Source organism: Capra hircus (genome assembly GCF_001704415.2).
Source record: "Capra hircus breed San Clemente chromosome X unlocalized genomic scaffold, ASM170441v1, whole genome shotgun sequence".
Classification (NCBI taxonomy): Eukaryota; Metazoa; Chordata; class Mammalia; order Artiodactyla; family Bovidae; genus Capra; species Capra hircus.
In genome coordinates, this window is record NW_017189516.1 from 11,248,062 (window position 1) to 11,269,379 (window position 21,318).

Consider the following 21,318-nt stretch of genomic DNA (forward strand, 5'->3'; position numbering starts at 1 on the left):
TTAGGGAAGCCTTCTTTTCAGAGTAGATATTTAACAGAAGATCCTGTTCATACTTTCACAGTGCTCTATAGTACACTATTCCAGTTTATAATACATTGGTATGGCTGTGTGCTTAATGTTTGTTTGTCTCTCCTATTAGGAGAGTTCCATGAAGGCAGAAACTATCTTCTTTGCTCAACAATATATTCCAGCACAGTACCTGGCACATAATAGTGTTCAGTAAATTTTTATTGTTGGAATGGATGAACAAATAAATGACCAGGAAGAAAAGCATTTCTGGCAATAGGAGTACACATGAAAGCAAACAAAGAAGCAGCACTGAATAAGGTACTTTATAATTAAAGTGATTTTGTAAACAGGTAAATTACTTATATTTTCTATAGTGAACCTTAGGAGGAAGGAAACAAAGGACAGTAAAAGGAGGGAAGACAACAGATTAAATGAGGTGTAATTATTATCACTGAGGAGGAAGCTAGAGATGGAGTGAGCACTAGACTGTTGAGAAACACTAGATTCCCACTGGGAAGAGTACTATACCAAGAAAAGCTGACACCCCTGCCAAGGGGGCCAATCTCACTATCTGCTATTCTGCCAGTGCTATTGAGCTGTTGCACAGTCATACTGATACCACCACAAATTCATGTTCCTAGTCAGCTACTTCTTCCATTTCCAAGACTTTAAGCCTTCTGAGGTCTCTTCAGTCCCTCTATGCTATCAATCTGCTTGATTGCTCTTAGAAGATGACCTTGTCTTCTATTTCTCTGAGAAGAAAATGGTCATCAGGCTGAAAATTGCTCAGTTTCCCTTCTTGTTTATCTAAATTAGTGTCACTGTATCCTTCCTATTCTAACCTCTTTTCTTCTAGTCTTATGGGCAGGTATCCCCTCTACTGTCTAAGGTGAATCCCTTTTTATTTGTGCAGAGGATCTCAACTAAAAGAAAACACCTTATCAGCTCATTCCTATTCTCAGTCTCTCCAAGTCTACCCCAACCAGTCTCTGGTTCTTTCATATGCTCAAGTCTCTTCCATATTTCAAAAAAAAAAGAAAAAACCACAGATTTATATCCCTTGACCCATGACTACCAGCTACTGTCTTGTTTTATCTTGCCTTCTTGAAAGAAGAGCCTACCAACTTCCTCCACTTCCTTGTCTAGCATTCACTGTCCATCCCATAGCAATCTGTTCCTATCATTCCCCTGACCCTCTTCTCACTGCAGTCATCAATAGCTTTCTTGCTGATTAAAAAAAAAAAATCAATGGACCTTTTTAACCCTTATCTTTACACTTCTTTATAAATTTATACTTTTGATAGCCCTCCTTGAAACTTTCTTCCCTTGTCTTCCATGAACCACTGATTTTCTTCCTACCTGTTTGCTCTTTCTTCATCTCCCTTGCTGTCAGCTCTCCTTTCCCCCTTCCTTAAATACTGCTGTTACCCCTGAGTTCTATCTAGCCTTCGTCTCTCTTGCCATTTGCTCACGCAGCAAATATTGAGTAAGTGCCTTTAACATGCCAGGCACTCTTTGATTTCATCCACTTTGTAACATCAGGTACCATCTAAATTCTCACTTTTGTCGCTTAGTTATGTCTGACTCTTTGCGACCCCATGGACTATAGCACGCCAGGCTTCCCTGTCCATCACCAATTCCCGGAGCTTGCACAAACTCATGTCCATGGAGTCAGTGATGCCATCCAACCGTCTCATCCTCTGTCATCTCCTTCTCCTCCTGCCTCCAATCTTTCTCAGCATCAGGGTCTTTTCCAATGAGTCAGTTCTTCACATCAGGTGGCCAAAGTATTAGAGCTTCAGCTTCAGCATCAGACCTTCCAATGAATATTCAAGACTGATTTCCTTTAGGATGGACTGGTTGGATCTCCTTGCAGTCCAAGGGGCACTCAAGAGTCTTCTCCAACACCACAGTTCAAAAGCATTAGTTCTTCGGTACTCAGCTTTCTTTAAGGTCCGACTCTTACATCTGTACATGACTACTAGAAAAATCATAGCTTTGACTAGACGGACCTTTGTTGGCAAAGTAATGTTTCTGCTTTTTAATATGTTGTCTAGGTTTGTCATAGCTAAATGCTGATGACATACAAATCTGTATCTTCAGACCTCTCTACATTAAACCCGCATACCCAGCCATGTTTGAATAACTCTACTTAGATGTCCCTCAAGAGCTTCAAACTCAAAATGTCCCAAACTGAATTTCATCATTTCCATTTCCCTGCCTGACCCCTATTTTCCTCCTAAGTTCCCTGACTCAATGATTGTTACTACCATTTATTCAGTTGTCCAAGCAAAAAACCTGGGAATCAACTTTGATTTTCCCTACCTACCCTTTCACATCAAATCTGTGGCCACATTTGTAAGCTCTATACATTCTACCTCCTTGGGTTTTTTGTTGTTGTTGTTTCTGTCAATAATTTGTCCCCCTTTCTTTATCTCTATTGCTTCTGTCTTTAGTTCAGGCCATAGTGTTTACTTGAGTTATTATAATTCTTTAACCAGTCATATAAGGACCTTTGGGATCTGACTCCTGCATACCTCTCTTGCCCCAGCTCTCACTGCTCACTTCTTTATCAGTGAAATATCCAGTGCCACCCTCTAATCTTAAATATGACCAAAAAACATGTTCATAGGAGTTACTTTAACATGTCCTCATACTAACAGAATGCTTAACCAACATCTCTAAAGTCCTGGTGGAGAAAAAGCTGAGAAATAGGAGCTCTATCATTCCACTCACATACTTGTAATTTTCCCCATCAAATGTTAAGTCCCTTCTACCTGTTGCTTCAGATGATTAAGTTCAGCTGTCTGGGGATCAATATTAACAACAGGTTTGTTCTTGATTTTTCTTGCTCTGTCAGCATAACGAAGAGTGTTTAATGTTTCCTCTAGATTGGAGTCAGCAGGACTCACACAGGCTATCATAAGAGTGTGGCTATTACCTCCTAGAGAATCTGAAAAAGAATAATGGAAGGAAGTGAAATCCAAGTAGGACGCAAGCAAAGCTGTCCATTGGGTTGGATACTTCAATCTCAGAGCCGTAAGAAAATAATTCTTAAGTATCTACAAATTTCCTATTGCATCAATATAAACACATCAAGAATTTCTGCTGTGTAAAATGATATAGTTTAGCATGCTATTACATGTGTCCTCCTTAAGTGAGACTGTGACATCAGCAGTTAATTGGGTTAAAACAACCGGGGCCTGGGCCAAGTAAGTTAGGAGCCACTATTAGGAGTAAACATTCTTTGGATGCTTCCTCTAGGTAGATTTTAACTTTTTAGGGAATTCTGCTTGTCAGCATTAATAAATACAGTAAGCAAGTTCATTTCCAGATACAAAGTACTAAGTACAGTTGACACTCTACAGATTTTTTTGGCTCTCAAATCCATATATGAAGACATTTTTCCATTACCTTAGAAGCCTGCTTGCCAACAGGTCTCTCCCCTGTTTATCAATTGGACAGCTCTGTATGTAATAGTCCAAAAATCTGGCTTTTTATTAATATCTGTCCTATCTTTGCATTCTCATCACTATCATTCTAAGTTACTTTCTTATTTCTTAGAGGCACTTTGGGCTTACCTTGAAGCAGTCGAGTCAACTTGGAATCTCTGTAGGGCACAAAGCCACACTTTTTGTCATCTCCAAGAGCACTGATTACATTTCCCAAACATAGGAGGCCTCGGTTAATATTAATACCTAATAATAGGAAAGAAAATTTAAATTGCTTGGTAACATCTAACATATACCTATCCTGAGAAAGAGAAAAGAATAAAGACCCCATAGAATTATTAAATTAGCAATCTTAAGGAAACCTCTTAATCCTGTTCACTTTTCCAAGAGTGTCTTTTTTTTCCCCAAACAGAAAGCTCTATATAAAAGAAAAACATTATTTAAAAATCTTTAGTGTTCTTATCAAATATTCTTACGCTCTTTGAGAAACACACCATATTTTCCCTAGGTGGAATGGACAGAAATGGGAATAAACATAATGCTGGTAAAAGCTGGTGATGTCCACTCTGATATTTTACTTTCTTTCCATCTCTTCCTCTTTCAAACAGTTGGTCTTCCAATTAAGTAAAGTTCAAAGGGCAAAGGTGAAAGCACAATTAAGTCAGTTGGCACTTCTTGCCCTTCTCCATGGAAACAAAGCAGACAGATAACAGATCACCGTGACAACAACCACTTGTATAGTTATTTACGTTTTATACTTTCCTCTTGTTTCAAACAAAGTAAACATTCTTTTCCACTTCTTAAATTCCAAGGTTTACTTTTTAAACATTGTAATAATCTGAGGTCCCTTGAAAGCCTCCATGGTTATGTTTATCTTGGAAAGTCTATACAGTATAATGATTACAATCATGGAAAGTCTATATAGTATAATGGTTAAATGCATGGGCAATGGTGGCTAGGTTCTAATCCTGGCTTTGTCACTGACTAGTTATGCAATTTTGGGTAAGTTCTACAGAAGGGGGCAAATCTACCCAGTTCATAGATTGTGGTGGGGAGTTAATAAGATACCTTACACAAAACAAAGTCATATGATATATAAATGGCATGATGATTGTTAGTGCTATTCTACTTTACTTATTAGCCACTGGACTCCCTTATAGATCTATATCTATAAGATCTATATAACAACTATATCTATAAGATCCTTAACTCCAAAATTCTTCTCTGACTGCATCCTACTACCATCCTTCCGTTTCTTTCATGGATGCTGTTCTTCACCCTTATTGTGGCTACAAATTTACTGACACTCTTTCTTTCTCTTTTTCGCTGCACCACATGGCATATAGGAACTTAGTTCCCCGACCAAGGATTGAACCTGCACCTGCTGAAGCAGAAGCGTGGAGTCTTAACCACTGGACCAGCAGGGAAATACCAACTGACTCTTTCTAATACCCTTGGTAGATCATCTTTCCTGGGCCTTAAACTACCTATTCTGAACCCTGCAGTCATTTCGGTTATACTTTCCCAAGCACTCATTAAACCCATGACCTTCTGCCATTCCCACCATGTCAATTCCCAGGCCTAGGTTAAATCAGCTGTGTGTGTGCACGCGCACATGCACGCACATGTGTGCTTCTCTCCACACTGCAATGCTGAAGAAAGTTACATAATCAGATGGACTGGATTCATCCATTATAAAACATGCTATCTGACCTTGGCTGAACCCTTGGTCAATTGATCATCTTCTCTTCTTCATTCTTCCTTCACCATGGCAGCTATTCTAAACACTCATCATTTCCAAGACTGGAAATCTACCTTCACTCTATTAGTATACGATTTCAACAAATACATTATGGTGATCAATTCTTCACAAGGGCTCCCTAACTTCCCCTCTCCTCACTTCACAGTCTTTCCTTTGCTGTTACTGATTCCTCTGTTCTTCTCCCTGTTTCAGGAGGAAATAACTACCTTTATTTTCCCTTCAGCCTCTGCTGGTGTTTCTATTCCCTTAATTTTCCCAGGGACCCTGGATTGTTCAATCTTCCACCTTCCTCTTAGATCTTCAATTTATTTTCCCTTTACAAATTCCTTCTTTTCAGTTTATTCACATGCTCAAATATCCCAATATATAAGGCTGAGTGCCAAAGAATTGATGCCTTCAAACTGTGGTGCTGGAGAAGACCTGAGAGCCTCTTGGACAGCAAGGAGATCAAACCAGTCAATCCTAAAGGAATTCAATTCCTAAAGGAAATCAATGCTGAATACACTGGAAGGACTGATGCTGAAGCTCCAATATTTTGGCCACTTGACGTGAAGAGCCAACTCATTGGAAAAGGCCCTCATGCTAGGAAAGATTGAAGGCAAGAGGAGAAGGGGATGACAGAGGATGAGATGGTTGGATGGCATCACTGGCTCGATGGACATGAGTTTGAGCAAACTCCAGGAGAAGGTGAAGGACAGGGAAGCTAGGCATGCCGCAGTCCATGGGGTCGCAGAGTCAGACATGACTGAGCAACTGAGAATGATGACGATGAAGACAAAAGCAGTTCCATCAAGCAACCATCTCTTTCTTTTCCTTTTACTGCCATTTTCCAGGGCCATTTATCCCATCCAGGATGTGAAGGAGATCCTGGTGAGATTAATCAAACCTCACCATTGCCTGTACTAATCCTCATATTAGTTCAGTTCTTTCTCTTCTTACACGTTTTGGCCAAACAGAACATTGTGCCATCTTATTGGCCCATATCCCATCTGGGATGTGAAGGAAAGACTGCTGAGGTGTTTCAAACATATTAAGCAAAATGTCCATCTATTACTTCACAGGAAAAACAACAAAAGCCCAGATAAGCCCTGAGAAGAAATTATGGGTACTGTGATCTAAGCAAGAAGCACAGACTTAAGAATAAAAAGGCTGAATTTTTTCTTCAAATCAGAGTTGGGGTTTTGGAATAGAAAGGAGCAAGGGAAATGAATGTCTCTCTGGAAAGAAATCATCACAAAAGAGCATTTGATTTTCTGTTGTTGAGAGAGAAATTCTTGACATGGATGGAGAAAATATATCATAAAGACTGGGAAGAACATGTCTGAAGAGACTTAAAAGTTCTGATCAAGTATGGCTATGGAGAAAAATGTCTGGATAAAGTTGTAAGACCAGAAGTTCCTCTTCTCTCTAAAAGATTGAGAACAGATCAAATGAGGAAAGGATCAAGAATACTACTCAATAGCTTCAGGTATTTGTTCACTAGGGCAACAAATAAATAATAGAGATTTTAACTTTAAAAGGGGACAAGAACTTCACAAGTATAATGAACACATGTTACAACAGATTTTACAACTAGATTAAAAGGGTATATTTGTCACAGGAGAGAAAAACAAGCTGGGAGAGAAAGGAGGCAGCTCTCTATGAAGCTGTTCTCAACTGGGGACAATTTTGCTTCCGTAGGACTTTTGACATCTGACAAAACGTGGTCCACTGGAGAAGGCAATGACAAACCACTTCAGTATTCTTGCCTTGAGAACCATATGGACAGTATGAAAAGGCAAAATATAGGACACTGAAAGATGAACTTCCCAGGTTGGTAGGTGCCCAATAGGAGATCAGTGGAGAAATAACTCCAGAAAGAATGAAGGGATGGAGCCAAAGCAAAAACAACACCCAGCTGTGGATGTGACTGGTGATAGAAGTAAAGCCCAATGCTGCAAAGAGCAATATTGCATAGGAACCTGGAATGTTAGGTTCATGAATCAAGGCAAATCGGAAGTGGTCAAACAGGAGATAGAAAGACTAAACATCGACATTTTAGAAATCAGTGAACTAAAATGGACTGGAATGGGCAAATTTACCTCAGATGACCATTATATCTACTACTGTGGGCAAGAATCCCTTAGAAGAAATGGAGTAGCCCTCATAGTTAACAAAAGAGTCTGAAATGCAGCAATTGGGTGCAATCTCAAAAACAACAGAATGATCTCTGTTCGTTTCCAAGGCAAACCATTCAATATCACAGTAATCCAAGTCTATGCCCCAACCAGTAATGCTGAAGAAGCTGAAGTTGAACAGTTCTATGAGTACATCATGCAAAATGCTGGGCTGGATGAAGCACAAGCTGGAATCAAGACTGCTGGGAGAAATACCAATAACCTCAGATATGCAGATGACACCACTCTTATGGCAGAAATCCAGGAGGAACTAAAGTGCCTCCTGATGAAAGTGAAAGAGGAGAGTGAAAAAGTTGGCTTAAAACTCAAGGTTCAGAAAAGTAAGATCGTAGCATCCGATCCCATCACTTCATGGAAAATAGATGGGGAAACAATGGAAACAGTGACAGACTTTATTTTGGGGGGTTCCAAAATCACTGCAGATGGTGATTGCAGCCATGAAATTAAAAGATGCCTTGTTCCTTGGAAGAAAAGCTATGACTAAACTGGACAACATATTAAAAAGCCGAGCCATTACTTTGCTGACAAAGTTCCATCTAGTCAAAGCTATGGTTTTTCCAGTAGTCATGTATACACATGAGAGCTGGACTATAAAGAAAGCTGAGCACCGAAGAATTGATGCTTTTGAACTGTGGTATTGGAGAAGACACTTGAGAGTCCCTTGGACTGCAAGGAGATCAAACCAGTCAGTCCTAAAGGTAATCAGGCCTGAGTGTTCATTGGAAAGACTGATGCTGAAGCTGAAACTCCAATACTTTGGCTACCTGATGCGAAGAACTGACTCATTGGAAGAGATCTTGATGCTGGGAAAGACTGAAAGCAGGAAGAGAAGGGGATGACAGAAGATGAGATGGTTGGATGGCATCACCAACTTGATGGAAATACGTTTGTGCATGCTCCAGGAGTTGGTGATGGACAGGGATGCCTGCGTGCTGCAGTCCATGGGGTCACAAACAGTAGGACATGACCAAGTGACTGGACTGAACTGAACTGAGGACATTTGGTGATATCTGGAGACATTTTGGTTGTCACAACTTGCGAGGTCAGGGGGAGTACTACTGGCATCTTGTGAGTCGAGGGCAAGGATGCCACTAAACTTTCTACAATGCCCTGGACAGTCCCTGCCTCCCAATATTATTTGACCCAAAATGTCAACAGTGCAACAGCTGAGACACCCTGCTCTGTATGAGAAGAAAACATGTATGAGCCTAAGGCAGGTAGCACAGTCGAGAAGATTAGGGGGGAAAAAGAAGTAATATGATAGTATAGATATACTCTGTATAGTCAGAGAGAAAGGGAATGATCTGTTACTGCAATTGGTCACAAGACTTACAGGAGTAACTACTGAGAGGTGATAGGGTGAAAAGGAACTTAATTGGGAGACAGAATCTTAGCTTAAACTCTGCCTCTGGTACTTATCAGTGTGTATGACCTTGGACAAGTCACTAAAACTTTCCTTTTATCCATAAAACAGGTGTAATACATACCTTACTTACCTCATGAGGCTATGATAAAAATCAAATGTGATCTATAAAGTGCTATCCACATGTAAGTTATTATTAATAGGACAGAGAAACTTAGATAATGTAGTTATTTGCTAAGTTACATGACACTGAAAGCAGAGCACCCAATACAGTCCTTATCTATTCTCATGACAATTTCTTCAGCAAAAGGATTCGGCAAGAAGGAAATGGCTGCTTTGGCCTTCGAGTCGACACACATGGAAGAACTGACAGTGTAAGTGAAATGATGAGAATCTGGTTGTAAGGGACCGAGGTGCAGGATCAAATATCAGTACACTAGATGTTAAGAAAACAGATTTCTAGAACTCAGGGGAAAAAATAGTTATGCTTCTGGTACTGAAAGTCTAAAGGGGGAAAAGTATGAAAGGCTTTCAAAAAATAAAACTGTAATTATTTAGACACACATTATTCCAATAAAAATTGATATAGCTTCACAGGAATCAATGTAACAAAACCGCATACAGAAAGAACACAGAGAACATTAGACGAAGTTCTGTTCAAACATAGAAGACTGACCATCAGCATTTCTTTCCCCACTAAGATACCATTAAAAGGAATTTAGAAAGTAATAACCGATAAGATCACAGAGCACAGGAGAGGAAACACCAACAGGCAAGAGATCTCAATGTTTTTAGAGTACAGGTGGAGAGCAATAACTGACTCAGCAAGATGGAGGAGCCTCAATCTAAAGTGCCTGCAAAGGGACAATAATGATGATGACAGTGATAATAACAGCTAAGTTGTATAGTGTCTACTAAAAGCCAGATACTGTTCTGGGAACTTTATACATATTACCTCACTTAACCCTCACAGTGGTCCCATAAAGTGTGCATAAAGCATGATTATCCTTGTGTCAACAGATATAACAGCTGAGGCACAAAGAGGTTAGGTAACTTGCCTAAGGTCACATAGCTAGTAAGTGGCAGAGTCAGAATTCAAATGGAGGCAGTTGGGCTCCAAAGTCCATGATCCTAACCTCTATGCTCTATGGAAATGAGCTTATTTGCTCCCTTAGAGGCACCAGGTACCTTGGAAAGACAAGAGACTTGAGGCTGAAAAGATGGGGTTGATAGAAACTATATTTAAAGAAATCTTAAACTCTCAAGTCTTCCCTCCAGAGCCATGTGACTACTGTATCCCCCATTCTCAATCATTCCTAGTCTACTTAGTGGGGTAGACTTTCCAATACCAACCCATTAAATGTTGGTATTCTCTTTGGACTGTCTTAAGGTTTTTGCTTACTATATACATTCTTCCTGGGTTATCTCATCCTTGCCTAGAGTTCCAATAAATATCTGTATTAATGACTCCCTCAAATCTGCATCTCCAAACCAGACCTCTTTCCTATTGTCCAAAGCTCTATTTTATCTGCCGACTGAATAACCTCCAGTGGGCTGTGCACACATGACATTGCATAACACAGACTTGAACAACACAGAATTCATCTTTCAGTGCAAATCTATTTCACTTTCAGCACTGTTCCTTTTCATTGTCTCACCATCTAATCAGTCACCCAACAAACAGCAAATCTGAGATATCCTGGACTCTCCCACTTTTCTCACCTCATACATTCGAGTCCTTTTCATCATTTAGTGAAAATGTTAAATATTCTAGGCACTGTGCTAGGCATTAGAGATACAAAGATGAATAAGTCACAATCCCTACTTTCAAAGAGTTAAAAATATAAAGGGAGAGAGACACACCAACAAAAAATAATTGCAAATATAATATTAAAGGAAAAGATAAAGATAGTAAAAATGAGTTTTCATAGGAGGGACTGGGAATTGAAAATTTGAGCTGAATTGTGAAGAATGACTAGGACAATGCTGATGGAGGAGGGAAGAGTAGGAAAAAAGAATGTAAGGGCATTCCAGGCAGAGAAGTAACATATGTCAAGGCACATATTTGTGAGAGAGGGCATCATACATTTAAGAACTACAGGTAGTTCAATAGGAAAACAGTGCAAGTTACGAAGTAAAGAGTAACAAATAATGAGTCCAGAGGACAATTAGGGGCAGATCATAAACAGCATATGTCATGCTCAGGTATCTGTATTTACCCTGTAGAACAGTGGTTTTCAAATTGTGTTCCTTAGGACCTTAGGGATACTTCAGGGACCCACAAAAATACTGTAGAGTTTCTGTAACTGTAATTTGAATTTTGTTTTAAAAATTATTTTTATTGTGGTAAAATATATATAACATAAAATGTACCATTTTAACAGCTTTTAAGTGTACAGTTCAGTGGCATTAAGTACATTTACACTGTTGTGCAACCATCACTGCTATTTAAAATTATTTTAACTATTTTAAATAAAACTGCATTTAAATGGCTCATTCTAATATGCTATAAAGCAAACCTTAACACACTGGAGTCTACTGACACATTATCTTGTACAGCAAGGTTAATTAATTTTTCTGCAGTCTTTGAATATACCTTTATTATTTGTATGTTTGAATTTTTTGCAAATGTGTAATTTGAGGTTGTAGCTGTGCACAAGACTTTTGCCCAGTTTCTGTGCACACTCACAGAAAATTGTACAAATAACTATACCACTGTAGCACATGAGCTTGTACTGAAACACCAGACAGAGGCAGTTACTCAATTCATGTGCTCATCACATTTTCATAGTCAGTTGTGTGGTACCAAATTAATATAGAACTCAACATGTTACGATATGCTATTAAAGACAGTTTCACAATCTAGGTAGCCATTGATGGATGAATCAATAAAGAAAATGTGGTACACACATACAGAGGAATATTATTCAGCCACCAAAAAGAAGATCTTGCCTTTTTTAACATGGATGGACTCTAAGGGCATCATGCTGAGTGAAATAAATCAGATGGAGAAAGACAAACATTGTATGTCCTTACTTATATGTGGAATCTAAAAAAGCTGAACTCATAGAAAGAGAGTAGAATGGTGGTGGCCAGAGGCTGAGAGGTAGGGAAAATAGGGAGATGTTGGTCAAAGGCTACAAACATCCAGCTATTAGATGAGTAAGTTCTGGGATTTCACATACAGCATGGTGACTATAATCAACAGTACTGTATTATGTACTTAATGGTTGTTAAGAGAGTAAATCTTTTTTTAATTAAAACATTTTTATTGAGATAACATTGGTTTATAACAATATATGTTCCATGTGCACAAGATTACACTTCTACTTCTATATACACTATAGTGTGCTCACCATTAAAATTTTAGTTTTCATCCATTACCATACAGTTGATTCTCTTTACTCATTTCATATTTCCCTGACCCCCTTCCCCTCTGGTAACCACTACTCTATTCTAAGGGAGTAAAGTTTAAATGTTATCACCACACACACATACAAATGGTAATCAAATGAGGAGATGGAGGTGTTAACTAACCTTATTGTGGTAATCATTTTGAAATAAATACATGTGTCAAATCATCACACTGTACAACATAAATATAATATATACTATATGTCAAGAATATCTCAATAAAGCTGGGGGAAAAAATGAAATGCAATAGTATATATGAAGCACTTAGCCAACGGCACTCAAAAAAAGATGATTTCAGTGCTTCTTATAAGCTTTGTGAGTGTCTTGTTGGACATTAATAGTTATTATATAACATAAATTAGGAAATATATCATTAGTGATCCAACACTGAATTTAAATGTCCTATCACTTCTCATCAAAGCTCCTAGATCAGTTTAATAATTGAAGAGACTGCAAAGTAGGCTGTTAAAAAATATTCATAACTCATAATTATGTATTAGTATGAATCAGGATTTTCTTGATAATGTATGACAAGGAAAAATTACAGAAAAAATTAGATACAAAACCTTAAATAAGATTGTAGTTGTCATCCAGAATCCCCATCATGTCATATACTAAGAACTAAGAATGTTCATTGGAGCCTAGTGTGCAAAAGTCTGGAACCAACCTAATGTTCATCAATAGGGAAATGGTGTAATAAATACAATGGCACATCTATACAATATACGGACATGAAAAAGAACACAGTAGAGGTGTATATGCTAACATGGAACAATCTCCATAAATAAAGAGTAGATTAGAAGAGAGTACATAGAATGCTTCCACTTAAATAGAGAGACTGTCTAAACACCTAGACAAGGGATCTGGGGAGAGAGAAAAAAATATTTTTCTTTATACTGCATTAAAAATATTTATTTTGAAATAGTTACAGATTCACAGGAAGCTGTAAGGAATATGTACAGCAAGGTCTTGTGTACCATTCACTCAGCCTCCCCCAATGGTAACATCTCTCATAACCATAGTACAATAATCAGCAAAGGGAAATTAACATTAGCACAATCCCCAGATGTTATTTAGTTTTTATATATACTCTGTGTATGTGTATAGTTCTGTATAATATCACATGTATAACTTCATGAAATGATCAACAAAATCAAGATACAGAACTTTTATATCATCTTAAGGGTCTCCTGTACTACCCTTTCTAGGCACACTTACCTCTTCACACCCCAATCCTTACACCCTGACAACCATTAATTTTTCTCCCCTACAATTTTGCTAGTTCAACAATGTATAAACAGCACATAGAGTGTTTAACCTTTTGAGACTAGCCCTTTTTTTTCCCACTCAGCATAACAATAATAATCCATCCAAGGAGTCTATTTTAATAGTTCATTCTTTTTTACTGCTGAGTAGTATTACATAGTGTGGATGTACCAGTTTGTTTAACCATTCATTTACCTGCTGATACACATTTGAGATGCTTCCAGTTTTTGGTTATTACAGTAGAGCAGCTATGAACATTTATGTACAGGTTTTTGTGTGAACATTCACTTTCTCTGGAATAAATGTTCAATAGTGCAATGTATGAGAAACTCGATTTCACCACATTCTTGCCAGAATTTGGTATTTTTTCTTTTAGTTATTTTGAGAGGTATGCAATCTTGTGGTTTTCACTTGTATTTGGTTAATGACTAAGGATGCTAAACATCTTTTCATGTGCTTACTGCCATCTGTATATTCTCTTCAGTGTAGTATCTGTTTGTGTCTTGCTCATTTTCTAGTTGTATTGCTTTTTATAATACTGAATTTTGAGAGTTCTTCATATATTCTAGATACAAGTCCTTTGTTAAATGTATTGCATTTTTTACCATGAACAATTTCATGATATACAAGTGAATATAAAGAAAGAAATTGTGATAATAAAATAAGCTGTAATATTCTTATTCCTTGAAGATTGACCTACTCAATGTTATATATCTGAACTTACAAAATAAATTTATGTGAATTTCAAATCTGTTTCTTAATTTATTTCAACCGTGAGAATTTATGACTTCATTTTAAAAATAGTTCCTCTGCTTTAAAAGGAAGGCAGACTAAAAACATCTGTTGTAGATGACGGACACAAATGAAAGATTTTGAAGAGGGCATAAACATGATCAAATTTAGATTTAGAAATATTGCTTTAAAAAAAAAAGAAATACTGCTTTGGTAGTCATTTGGAAGGTAGATTTGGGAGTTAAAAAACGGGTGTTTAAGAAACCATTTAGGAGGTTATTTTAATAGTTCAGTTGAGAGATTGTTAAGGACTGGAACCATGGGAGAGGAACAAAGTCTTGAGAAGTTAAAGGTGTTTAAGACATAAAAATGACATAACCAAGAAACTTTTTGGATGTGGGAGACAAGAAAGAGAATGAATACAGCATGTGCTCATATTTCAGGAGTAGGGCAGATATTCATATATCTGGCCAGTCAACAGTTACAGAACACCTACTTTGTGTCAGGCACAGTGCTTAGCACAGGTGGCAAGAAAATATCAACTGGTCTCTCCCTTCAAGGAACTCAAAATTTAACAAGAAAAGAAGACAAATATAATTACAATGAAAAGAGAGAATGCTGCGAGACTCAGGCTAACAATTGACTGAGAATAGAGATAATCTTTTATATATTATGAAAACGCTTTGGATTACAGTCTTTTAAGTAAATGCATTTGTCAAAATTCAGCTAAGATACACTTAAAATTTGTGCTTTTCATTGTAAATTTTACATTAAAAATCTACTCAAATATTAAACTTCAGTTAATAATACATAAGCTTAAGAATTTGGGAGGAAGTGTACTAATGTGTACTATTTATTTAAAAATGCATTTAAAAAAAGAATGTAGATTAATAAGTAGATAAATGGACAGATATGTAATAAAGGAAATATACTAAAATATTAATGGTGGAATCTAGATGCTAGATGTAGAAATGTTCCTGTATAATCTTTGTTGTCTCTTTGAAAATTTTAAAGTGTTAGGAAAAAACAGTATGGGAGCATCAACTGCTACTGCTGCTGCTGTCACTGCTGCTAAGTCACTTCAATCGTGTCCGACTCCGTGCCACCCCATAGATGGCAACCCACCAGGCTCCCCCGTCCCTGGGATTCTCCAGGCAAGAACACTGGAGTGGGTTGCCATTTCCTTCTCCAATGCATGAAAGTGAAAAGTGAAAGTGAAGTCGCTCAGTTGTGTCTGACTCTTAGCGACCCCACGGACTGCAGCCCACCAGGCTCCTCCGTCCATGGGATTTTCCAGGCAAAAGTACTGGAGTGGGGTGCCATTGCCTTCTCCGATCAACTGATGGAAAGACTGCAACCCAAGAAACAGGTTTTATAGATGGGTGACATCCAAACTGTGAATTGAAATATTAGTAGGAACTACCAGTCAGACCAAAGGGAGAAAAAACTCAGGCATTCAATGAGGGCCTATGAAAATATGTCAGGGACTATGCCAAGCCCTAGGGGTTCAAAGATGAATAAGACCTAGTTTCCACTTTTGATTGGCTTGCTGTCTACTGGGAGTCAGGAAAGGAGATGGCTATAGTACAGAGTTGGGGTAGTGTTAGTACAGTAAAGAAGCAAGCACTAGATGCAGGGGTTGGGGGTGGGAGAAGTTGGAGGCGGTCAAAGAACTGGAGGTAGTTCAAGGGGATGAAACTGGAGCTGAGTAGTGAAGGGTGAAGTAGAATAAGCCACATGAAGACAGGGGGAAGGCATTTTTGGCAGAGGGAGCGGAATGTACAAAGACGCATAGACGAGTGCGAACTTAGCACACTTAGTATGGCTAAGCAGACTGTGACAAAGGGTTGGGGAGAGAAGAAGCTAGCCAGGTAGGCAAGGCTGGAGCATGAAGGCCATGCTGAGTGCCTGGTACAAAGTGAGGAGCTCTGGGAGATGCCCCATAGGCAAATACATTTATAGGCTGAAATGTAGATGCAAGATAAGAGCTGGAGACAGAAGTTTGGGATCAGCAGCCTATGGGTAGAAGCTTTAAGTGTCTAAGTGTTGAGGTAATTTAGGGTGGTGTGGAGGCGGCAAGGTGAGGGGCTTACAGCGGGAAGAGAAAAAAAAAAAATCCCAGGCAGAACCTGGGCCATGTTTCAATTATAGGCAGGTAGAAGAAGAGGCGGACATGACTGAGCGACTTCACCTTCACTTTTCACTTTCATGCATTGGAGAGGGAAATGGCAACCCACTGCAGTGTTCTTGCCTGGAGAATCCCAGGGATGGGGAAGCCTGGTGGGCTGCCGTCTATGGGATCGCACAGAGTCGGACACGACTGAAGCGACTTAGCAGCAGCAGCAGCAGCAGCAGCAGCAGCAGCAGCAGCAGCAGCAGAGGAGCCTGAGAAAGAGTCCTCAGAAATGTAAGAGGAAGAGCTTCCCTGGTGATCCAGGGGTTAAGTATATGATGTGCAATGCAGGGGACACTGGTTCTATCACTGGTCCAGAAAGGAGCAACTGAGCCCATATGCCACAACTACTGAGCCTGAGCTTGAGAGCCCTTGAGCCGCAACTACTGAGCAATCATGCTGCAGTTACTGAAGTCTGGGTGTCGAGAGCCCATGCTCCACAACGAGAGAAGCCACTGCAATGAGAAGCCAGGCACCACAACTGGAGAGTAGCCCCCACTCACCGCAACTAGAGAAAAGCTCGTGCAGCAATTAAGACCTAGTGCAGCCAAAAATAAAAATAAATAAATAATTTTTAAAAAGAAAGAAAGAAAAGTAAGAAGAAACCCAGGAGGGTAGTGTCACAGATCCAAGGGAGGAAAGAGACTGTCCAGAAGAAGGGGCAGGGTGTCAGACACAATGGAGTCACCAAGTAAGAGGAGGACTGAAAAGAGCCTAATGGATTCAGTTATTCAGGTCACTGGTTGATCTTGGCAGGGACAGTTTCAATGGGATGAGGATGGAGGGCTGCCAAAAAAGCAGAGTGAAAGGAAAAGGGAAAAGAGCAGTAGTGTGAGAAGGATGAAGGATTTTGTTTGCTTTAAAATGGGAGAAACACATTGGTATGTTTCTATGCTGAGGGAGGAAAGCCAATACAAGTACCACAGCGCAGAGATCTGAAACAACAGTACTGTTTGGAAAGCACGGAGTAGAGACTGTCATGGCTAGATCCCTGGATTTTATGGGGAAGTGGTGAGAGACGTATGAGTGGAAATACAGACAGGCCAGAAAATGGCCAGGTGGCTCCCTGGTCGTACGGAATTTCAGAGAAGAAATACATTAGAAGATAAAATAGTTATAAAAAGTGACATCAAAAACCCAAGACTTAAGTTGGACCTTGAAAGATAGCTATGTTGCAGATAGTTTGATGGGGAATGGGGAGAATGACTTCAGTGTGGGAGAGAAGGGGAGACAGCTGTGATGTGTACACAGAGCCAGAAATAGCAGGGCATGTTGTGGAGACCATGTAGCTGGAGTAGAGAGCGTGGGCAGAGAAGCTGCGAAAGATAGCTGAGGAGGTAAACTGGGACCAGGGTACAAAGGTTTGGAAGGCCTAGCTATAGTGTTTAGAATTCATCCTATAAGCAGTGATGTGCCACTTAGTTTCTAAGCAGAGGAGGTGCCACGCACAAAGTGGTATTTTAAGGAGATCAGCATAGCTATGCTATTTAGAAGGAAAACGTCCTCAGAGTGACAGTGTTAGGAGACTCCTGACCAGGTGTGTCGGATAAGGAATGGACTTAGCAGAGGCAGCAGGAACAGACTGGAAGTGGGTGAATCGTGGCAATATTGCTAAGGAAGAACTAACAGCAGGTACTCATTACTAGTCAAGAAAATCATGCTGAGTACAATAATTAGCATATTATTAAGAACAGAAAGAAGGAAAAGAAACTGAAAAGGAGTAGTTTGAGTTAAGAAAAGAACAAGGAGAGTGAGGATTCACAAACAAGAAGAGTTTCAAGATGGATATGTTCAAGTGTCAATGCCACAGAGAAGTCAGGTAAGACGGACACTGAAAAGAACCAATTCATTTTGGCAACTAAGATATCACTGGTGATCTTTTCCACAGTGGTTTTAGCAAGGTGGGTATAGATTACAGGTGCCTAGATACAAAGTCAGTATTAAAAAATAAATTTTACTTCCATATACCAAAAACAAAGTTAGAATATAAAATTTTTAAAGATTATACTTATCCTGGTTACATGAATTTATTCAGTTTATGAGAATTCAGCAAGCTATTCAGTTATGATATATGTACTTTTCTGTTTGTATATCATACTTTACCAAAAAGATTTTAAAATATCACTTGCAATAGAGTCAAAATACAAATTACCCAAGAATAGAACAAAAGATGTACAAGATGTCTATAAGGAAAATTATTGAGAAATATTAAAGAAGTCCTCAATAAGTGAGGAGATATACATAGATTTGGAAGACTTAGTTTTACTTAGTAGAACAGAGTACACAGAAACAGACCAATGTATATTTGGGCACTTAATATATGACAGAAGTGGCACTGCTCATCAGAGGGAAAAGGATGGATTTTTCAATAAATACTGCTAGGACAAATGGGTGTTTACATGGAAAATGAAAATTGGACCCCTACATCATTCCATGTTCATAAAATAGTTTCAGATGAATTAAAGACTTAAATGTGAAGGCAAAATTGTGAAGTTTTTATTAGATAGTACAGAATACCTTGGGGGTTCTGAAGGATTTCTTAAATAAGACATAATATAAAAGAATCATAAATGAAAAGAGAGTAAATGAACAAGCCAGAGATGAACAAGATATTAGCAAAACATGTAGGAGTGGGGAGGTTTGCAATAAATATAACTGAACAGTGACTTGCCTTGAGAACCCCAAGAACAGTATGAAAAGACAAAAAGATATGACACTGAAAGATGAACTCTCCAGGTTGGAAGGTGTCCAATACACTACTGGAGGAGAGTGGAGAAGTAACTCCAGAAAGAATGAAGAAAAGAAGCCAAAGAGAAAACAACACCCAGTTTTGGATATGACTGGTGATGGAAGTGAAGTCTGATGTTATAAAGAGCAATACTGCATAGGAACCTGGAATGTTAGGTCCATGAATCAAGGCAAATTGGAAGTGGTCAAACAGGAGATGGCAAGAGTAAAAATTGACATTTTAGGAATCAGTGAACGATAATGGACTGGAATGGGTGAATTTAACTCAGATGACCATTATATCTACTACTGTGGGCAAGAACCCCTTAGAAGAAACGGAGTAGTCCTCATAGTCAACAGAAGAGTCCAAAATGCAGCACTTGGGTGCAATCTCAAAAACAACAGAATGATCTTTGTTCATTTCCAAGGCAAACCATTCAGTTTCACAGGAATCCAAGTCTATTCCCCAACCACCAATGCCAGAGAAGCTGGCAAAGAAGTTGAATGGTTCTATGAAGACTTCTACACATGGACATCACCAGATGGTCAATACCGAAATCAGATTAATTATATTCTTTGCAGCCAAAGATGGAGAAGCTCCATACCATTAGTGAAAATAAGACTAGGAGCTGACGTGGCTCAGATCATGAACTCATTAGTGCAAAATTCAGACTTAAACTGAAGAAAGTAGGGAAAACCACTAGACCATTCAGGTATGACCTAAATAAAATCCCTTACAGTGGAAGTGACAAAATAGATTCCAGGGATTAGAAATGATAGAGTGCCTGAAGAACTATGGATGGAGGACCATAACACTGTACAGAAGGTGGTGATCAAAACCATTCCCAAGAAAAGAAATGCAAACAGGCAAAACTGTTGTCTGAGGAGGCCTTACAAATAGCTGAGAAAAGAAGTGAAAGGCAAAGGAGAAAAGGAAAGATATATCCAGAGTTCCAAAGAATAGCAAGGAGAGATAAGAAAGCCTTCCTCAGGGGTCAAAGCAAAGAAATAGAGGAAAAGGATAGAATGGAAAAAATAGAGATCTCTTCAAGAAAATCAGAGATACCAAGGGATGCAATTAGAGATACCAAGAGATGCAAAGACGGGCACAATAAAGGACAGAAATGGTATGGACCTAACAGAAACAGAAGATATTAAGAACAGGTGGCAAGAATATACAGAACTATAGAAATAAGAGAGAAGGCAGTGGCAACCCACTCCAGCACTCTTGCCTGGAAAATCCCATGGACGGAGGAGCCTGGTGGGCCGCAGTCCATGGGGTCACTAAGAGTCGGACATGACTGAGTGACTTCACTTTCACTTTTCACTTTAATGCACTGGAGAAGGAAATGGCAACCCACTCCAGTGATCTTGCCTGGAGAATCCCAGGGATGGGGGAGCCTGGTGGGCTGCCACCTATGGGGTCACACAGAGTCAGACATGACTGAAGCGACTTAGCAGCATACAAATAAGATCTTTATGACCCAGATAACCATGATGGTGTGATCACTCACCTAGAGCCAGACATCCTGGAATGCAAAGTCAAGTGGGCCTTAGGAAGCATCACTATGAGCAAAGCTAGTGGAGGTGATGGAATTCCAGTTGAACTATTTCAAATTCTAAAAGATGATGCTGCAAAAGTGCTGCACTCAATATGCCAGCAAATTTGGAAAATTCAGCAGTGGCCACAGGACTGGAAAAGGTCAATTTTCATTGTAATCCCAAAGAAGGGCAATGCCAAAGAATGCTCAAACTACCACACAATTGCACTTATCTCATACACTAGCAAAATAATGCTCAAAATTCTCCAAGTGAGGCTTCAACAGTATATGAACCAAGAACTTCCAGATGTTCGAGCTGGATTTAGAAAAGGCAGAGGAACCAGAGAATCAAATTGCCAACATCCACTGGATCATTGAAAAAGCAAGAGAGTTCCAGAAAAATATCTACTTCTGCTACATTGGCTATGCTAAAGCCTTTGACTGTGTGGGTCACAACAAACTGTAAAATTACTCAAGAGATGGGAAAACCAGACTGCCTGACCTGCCTCCTGAGAAATCTGTATGCAGGTCAAGAAGCAACAGTTAGAACCGGACGTGGAACAACAGACCATTTCCAAACTAGGAAAGGAGTACATCAAGGCTGTATATTGTCACCTTGATTATTTAATGCAGCCATGAAATTAAAAGATCCTTACTCCTTGGAAGGAAAGTTATGACCAACCTAGACAGCATATTAAAAGG

At 39.1% G+C, this 21,318-nt stretch overlaps 1 protein-coding gene across 2 annotated transcripts in view; it reads right to left on the bottom strand.

Annotated features, from left to right (window-relative positions):
• The window catches only part of KIF4A (kinesin family member 4A), a 127,095-nt gene that overhangs the window by 70,937 nt on the left and 34,840 nt on the right, over positions 1-21,318 (bottom strand). For both annotated transcript variants that reach the window (XM_013976428.2, XM_018043910.1), the window contains exons 8-9: positions 3,591-3,707; positions 2,787-2,962 (exon numbers count right to left, since the gene is read on the bottom strand). In XM_013976428.2, coding sequence (XP_013831882.1) covers positions 2,787-2,962; positions 3,591-3,707 — 293 coding nt within the window. The remainder of the gene's footprint in view (positions 1-2,786; positions 2,963-3,590; positions 3,708-21,318) is intronic.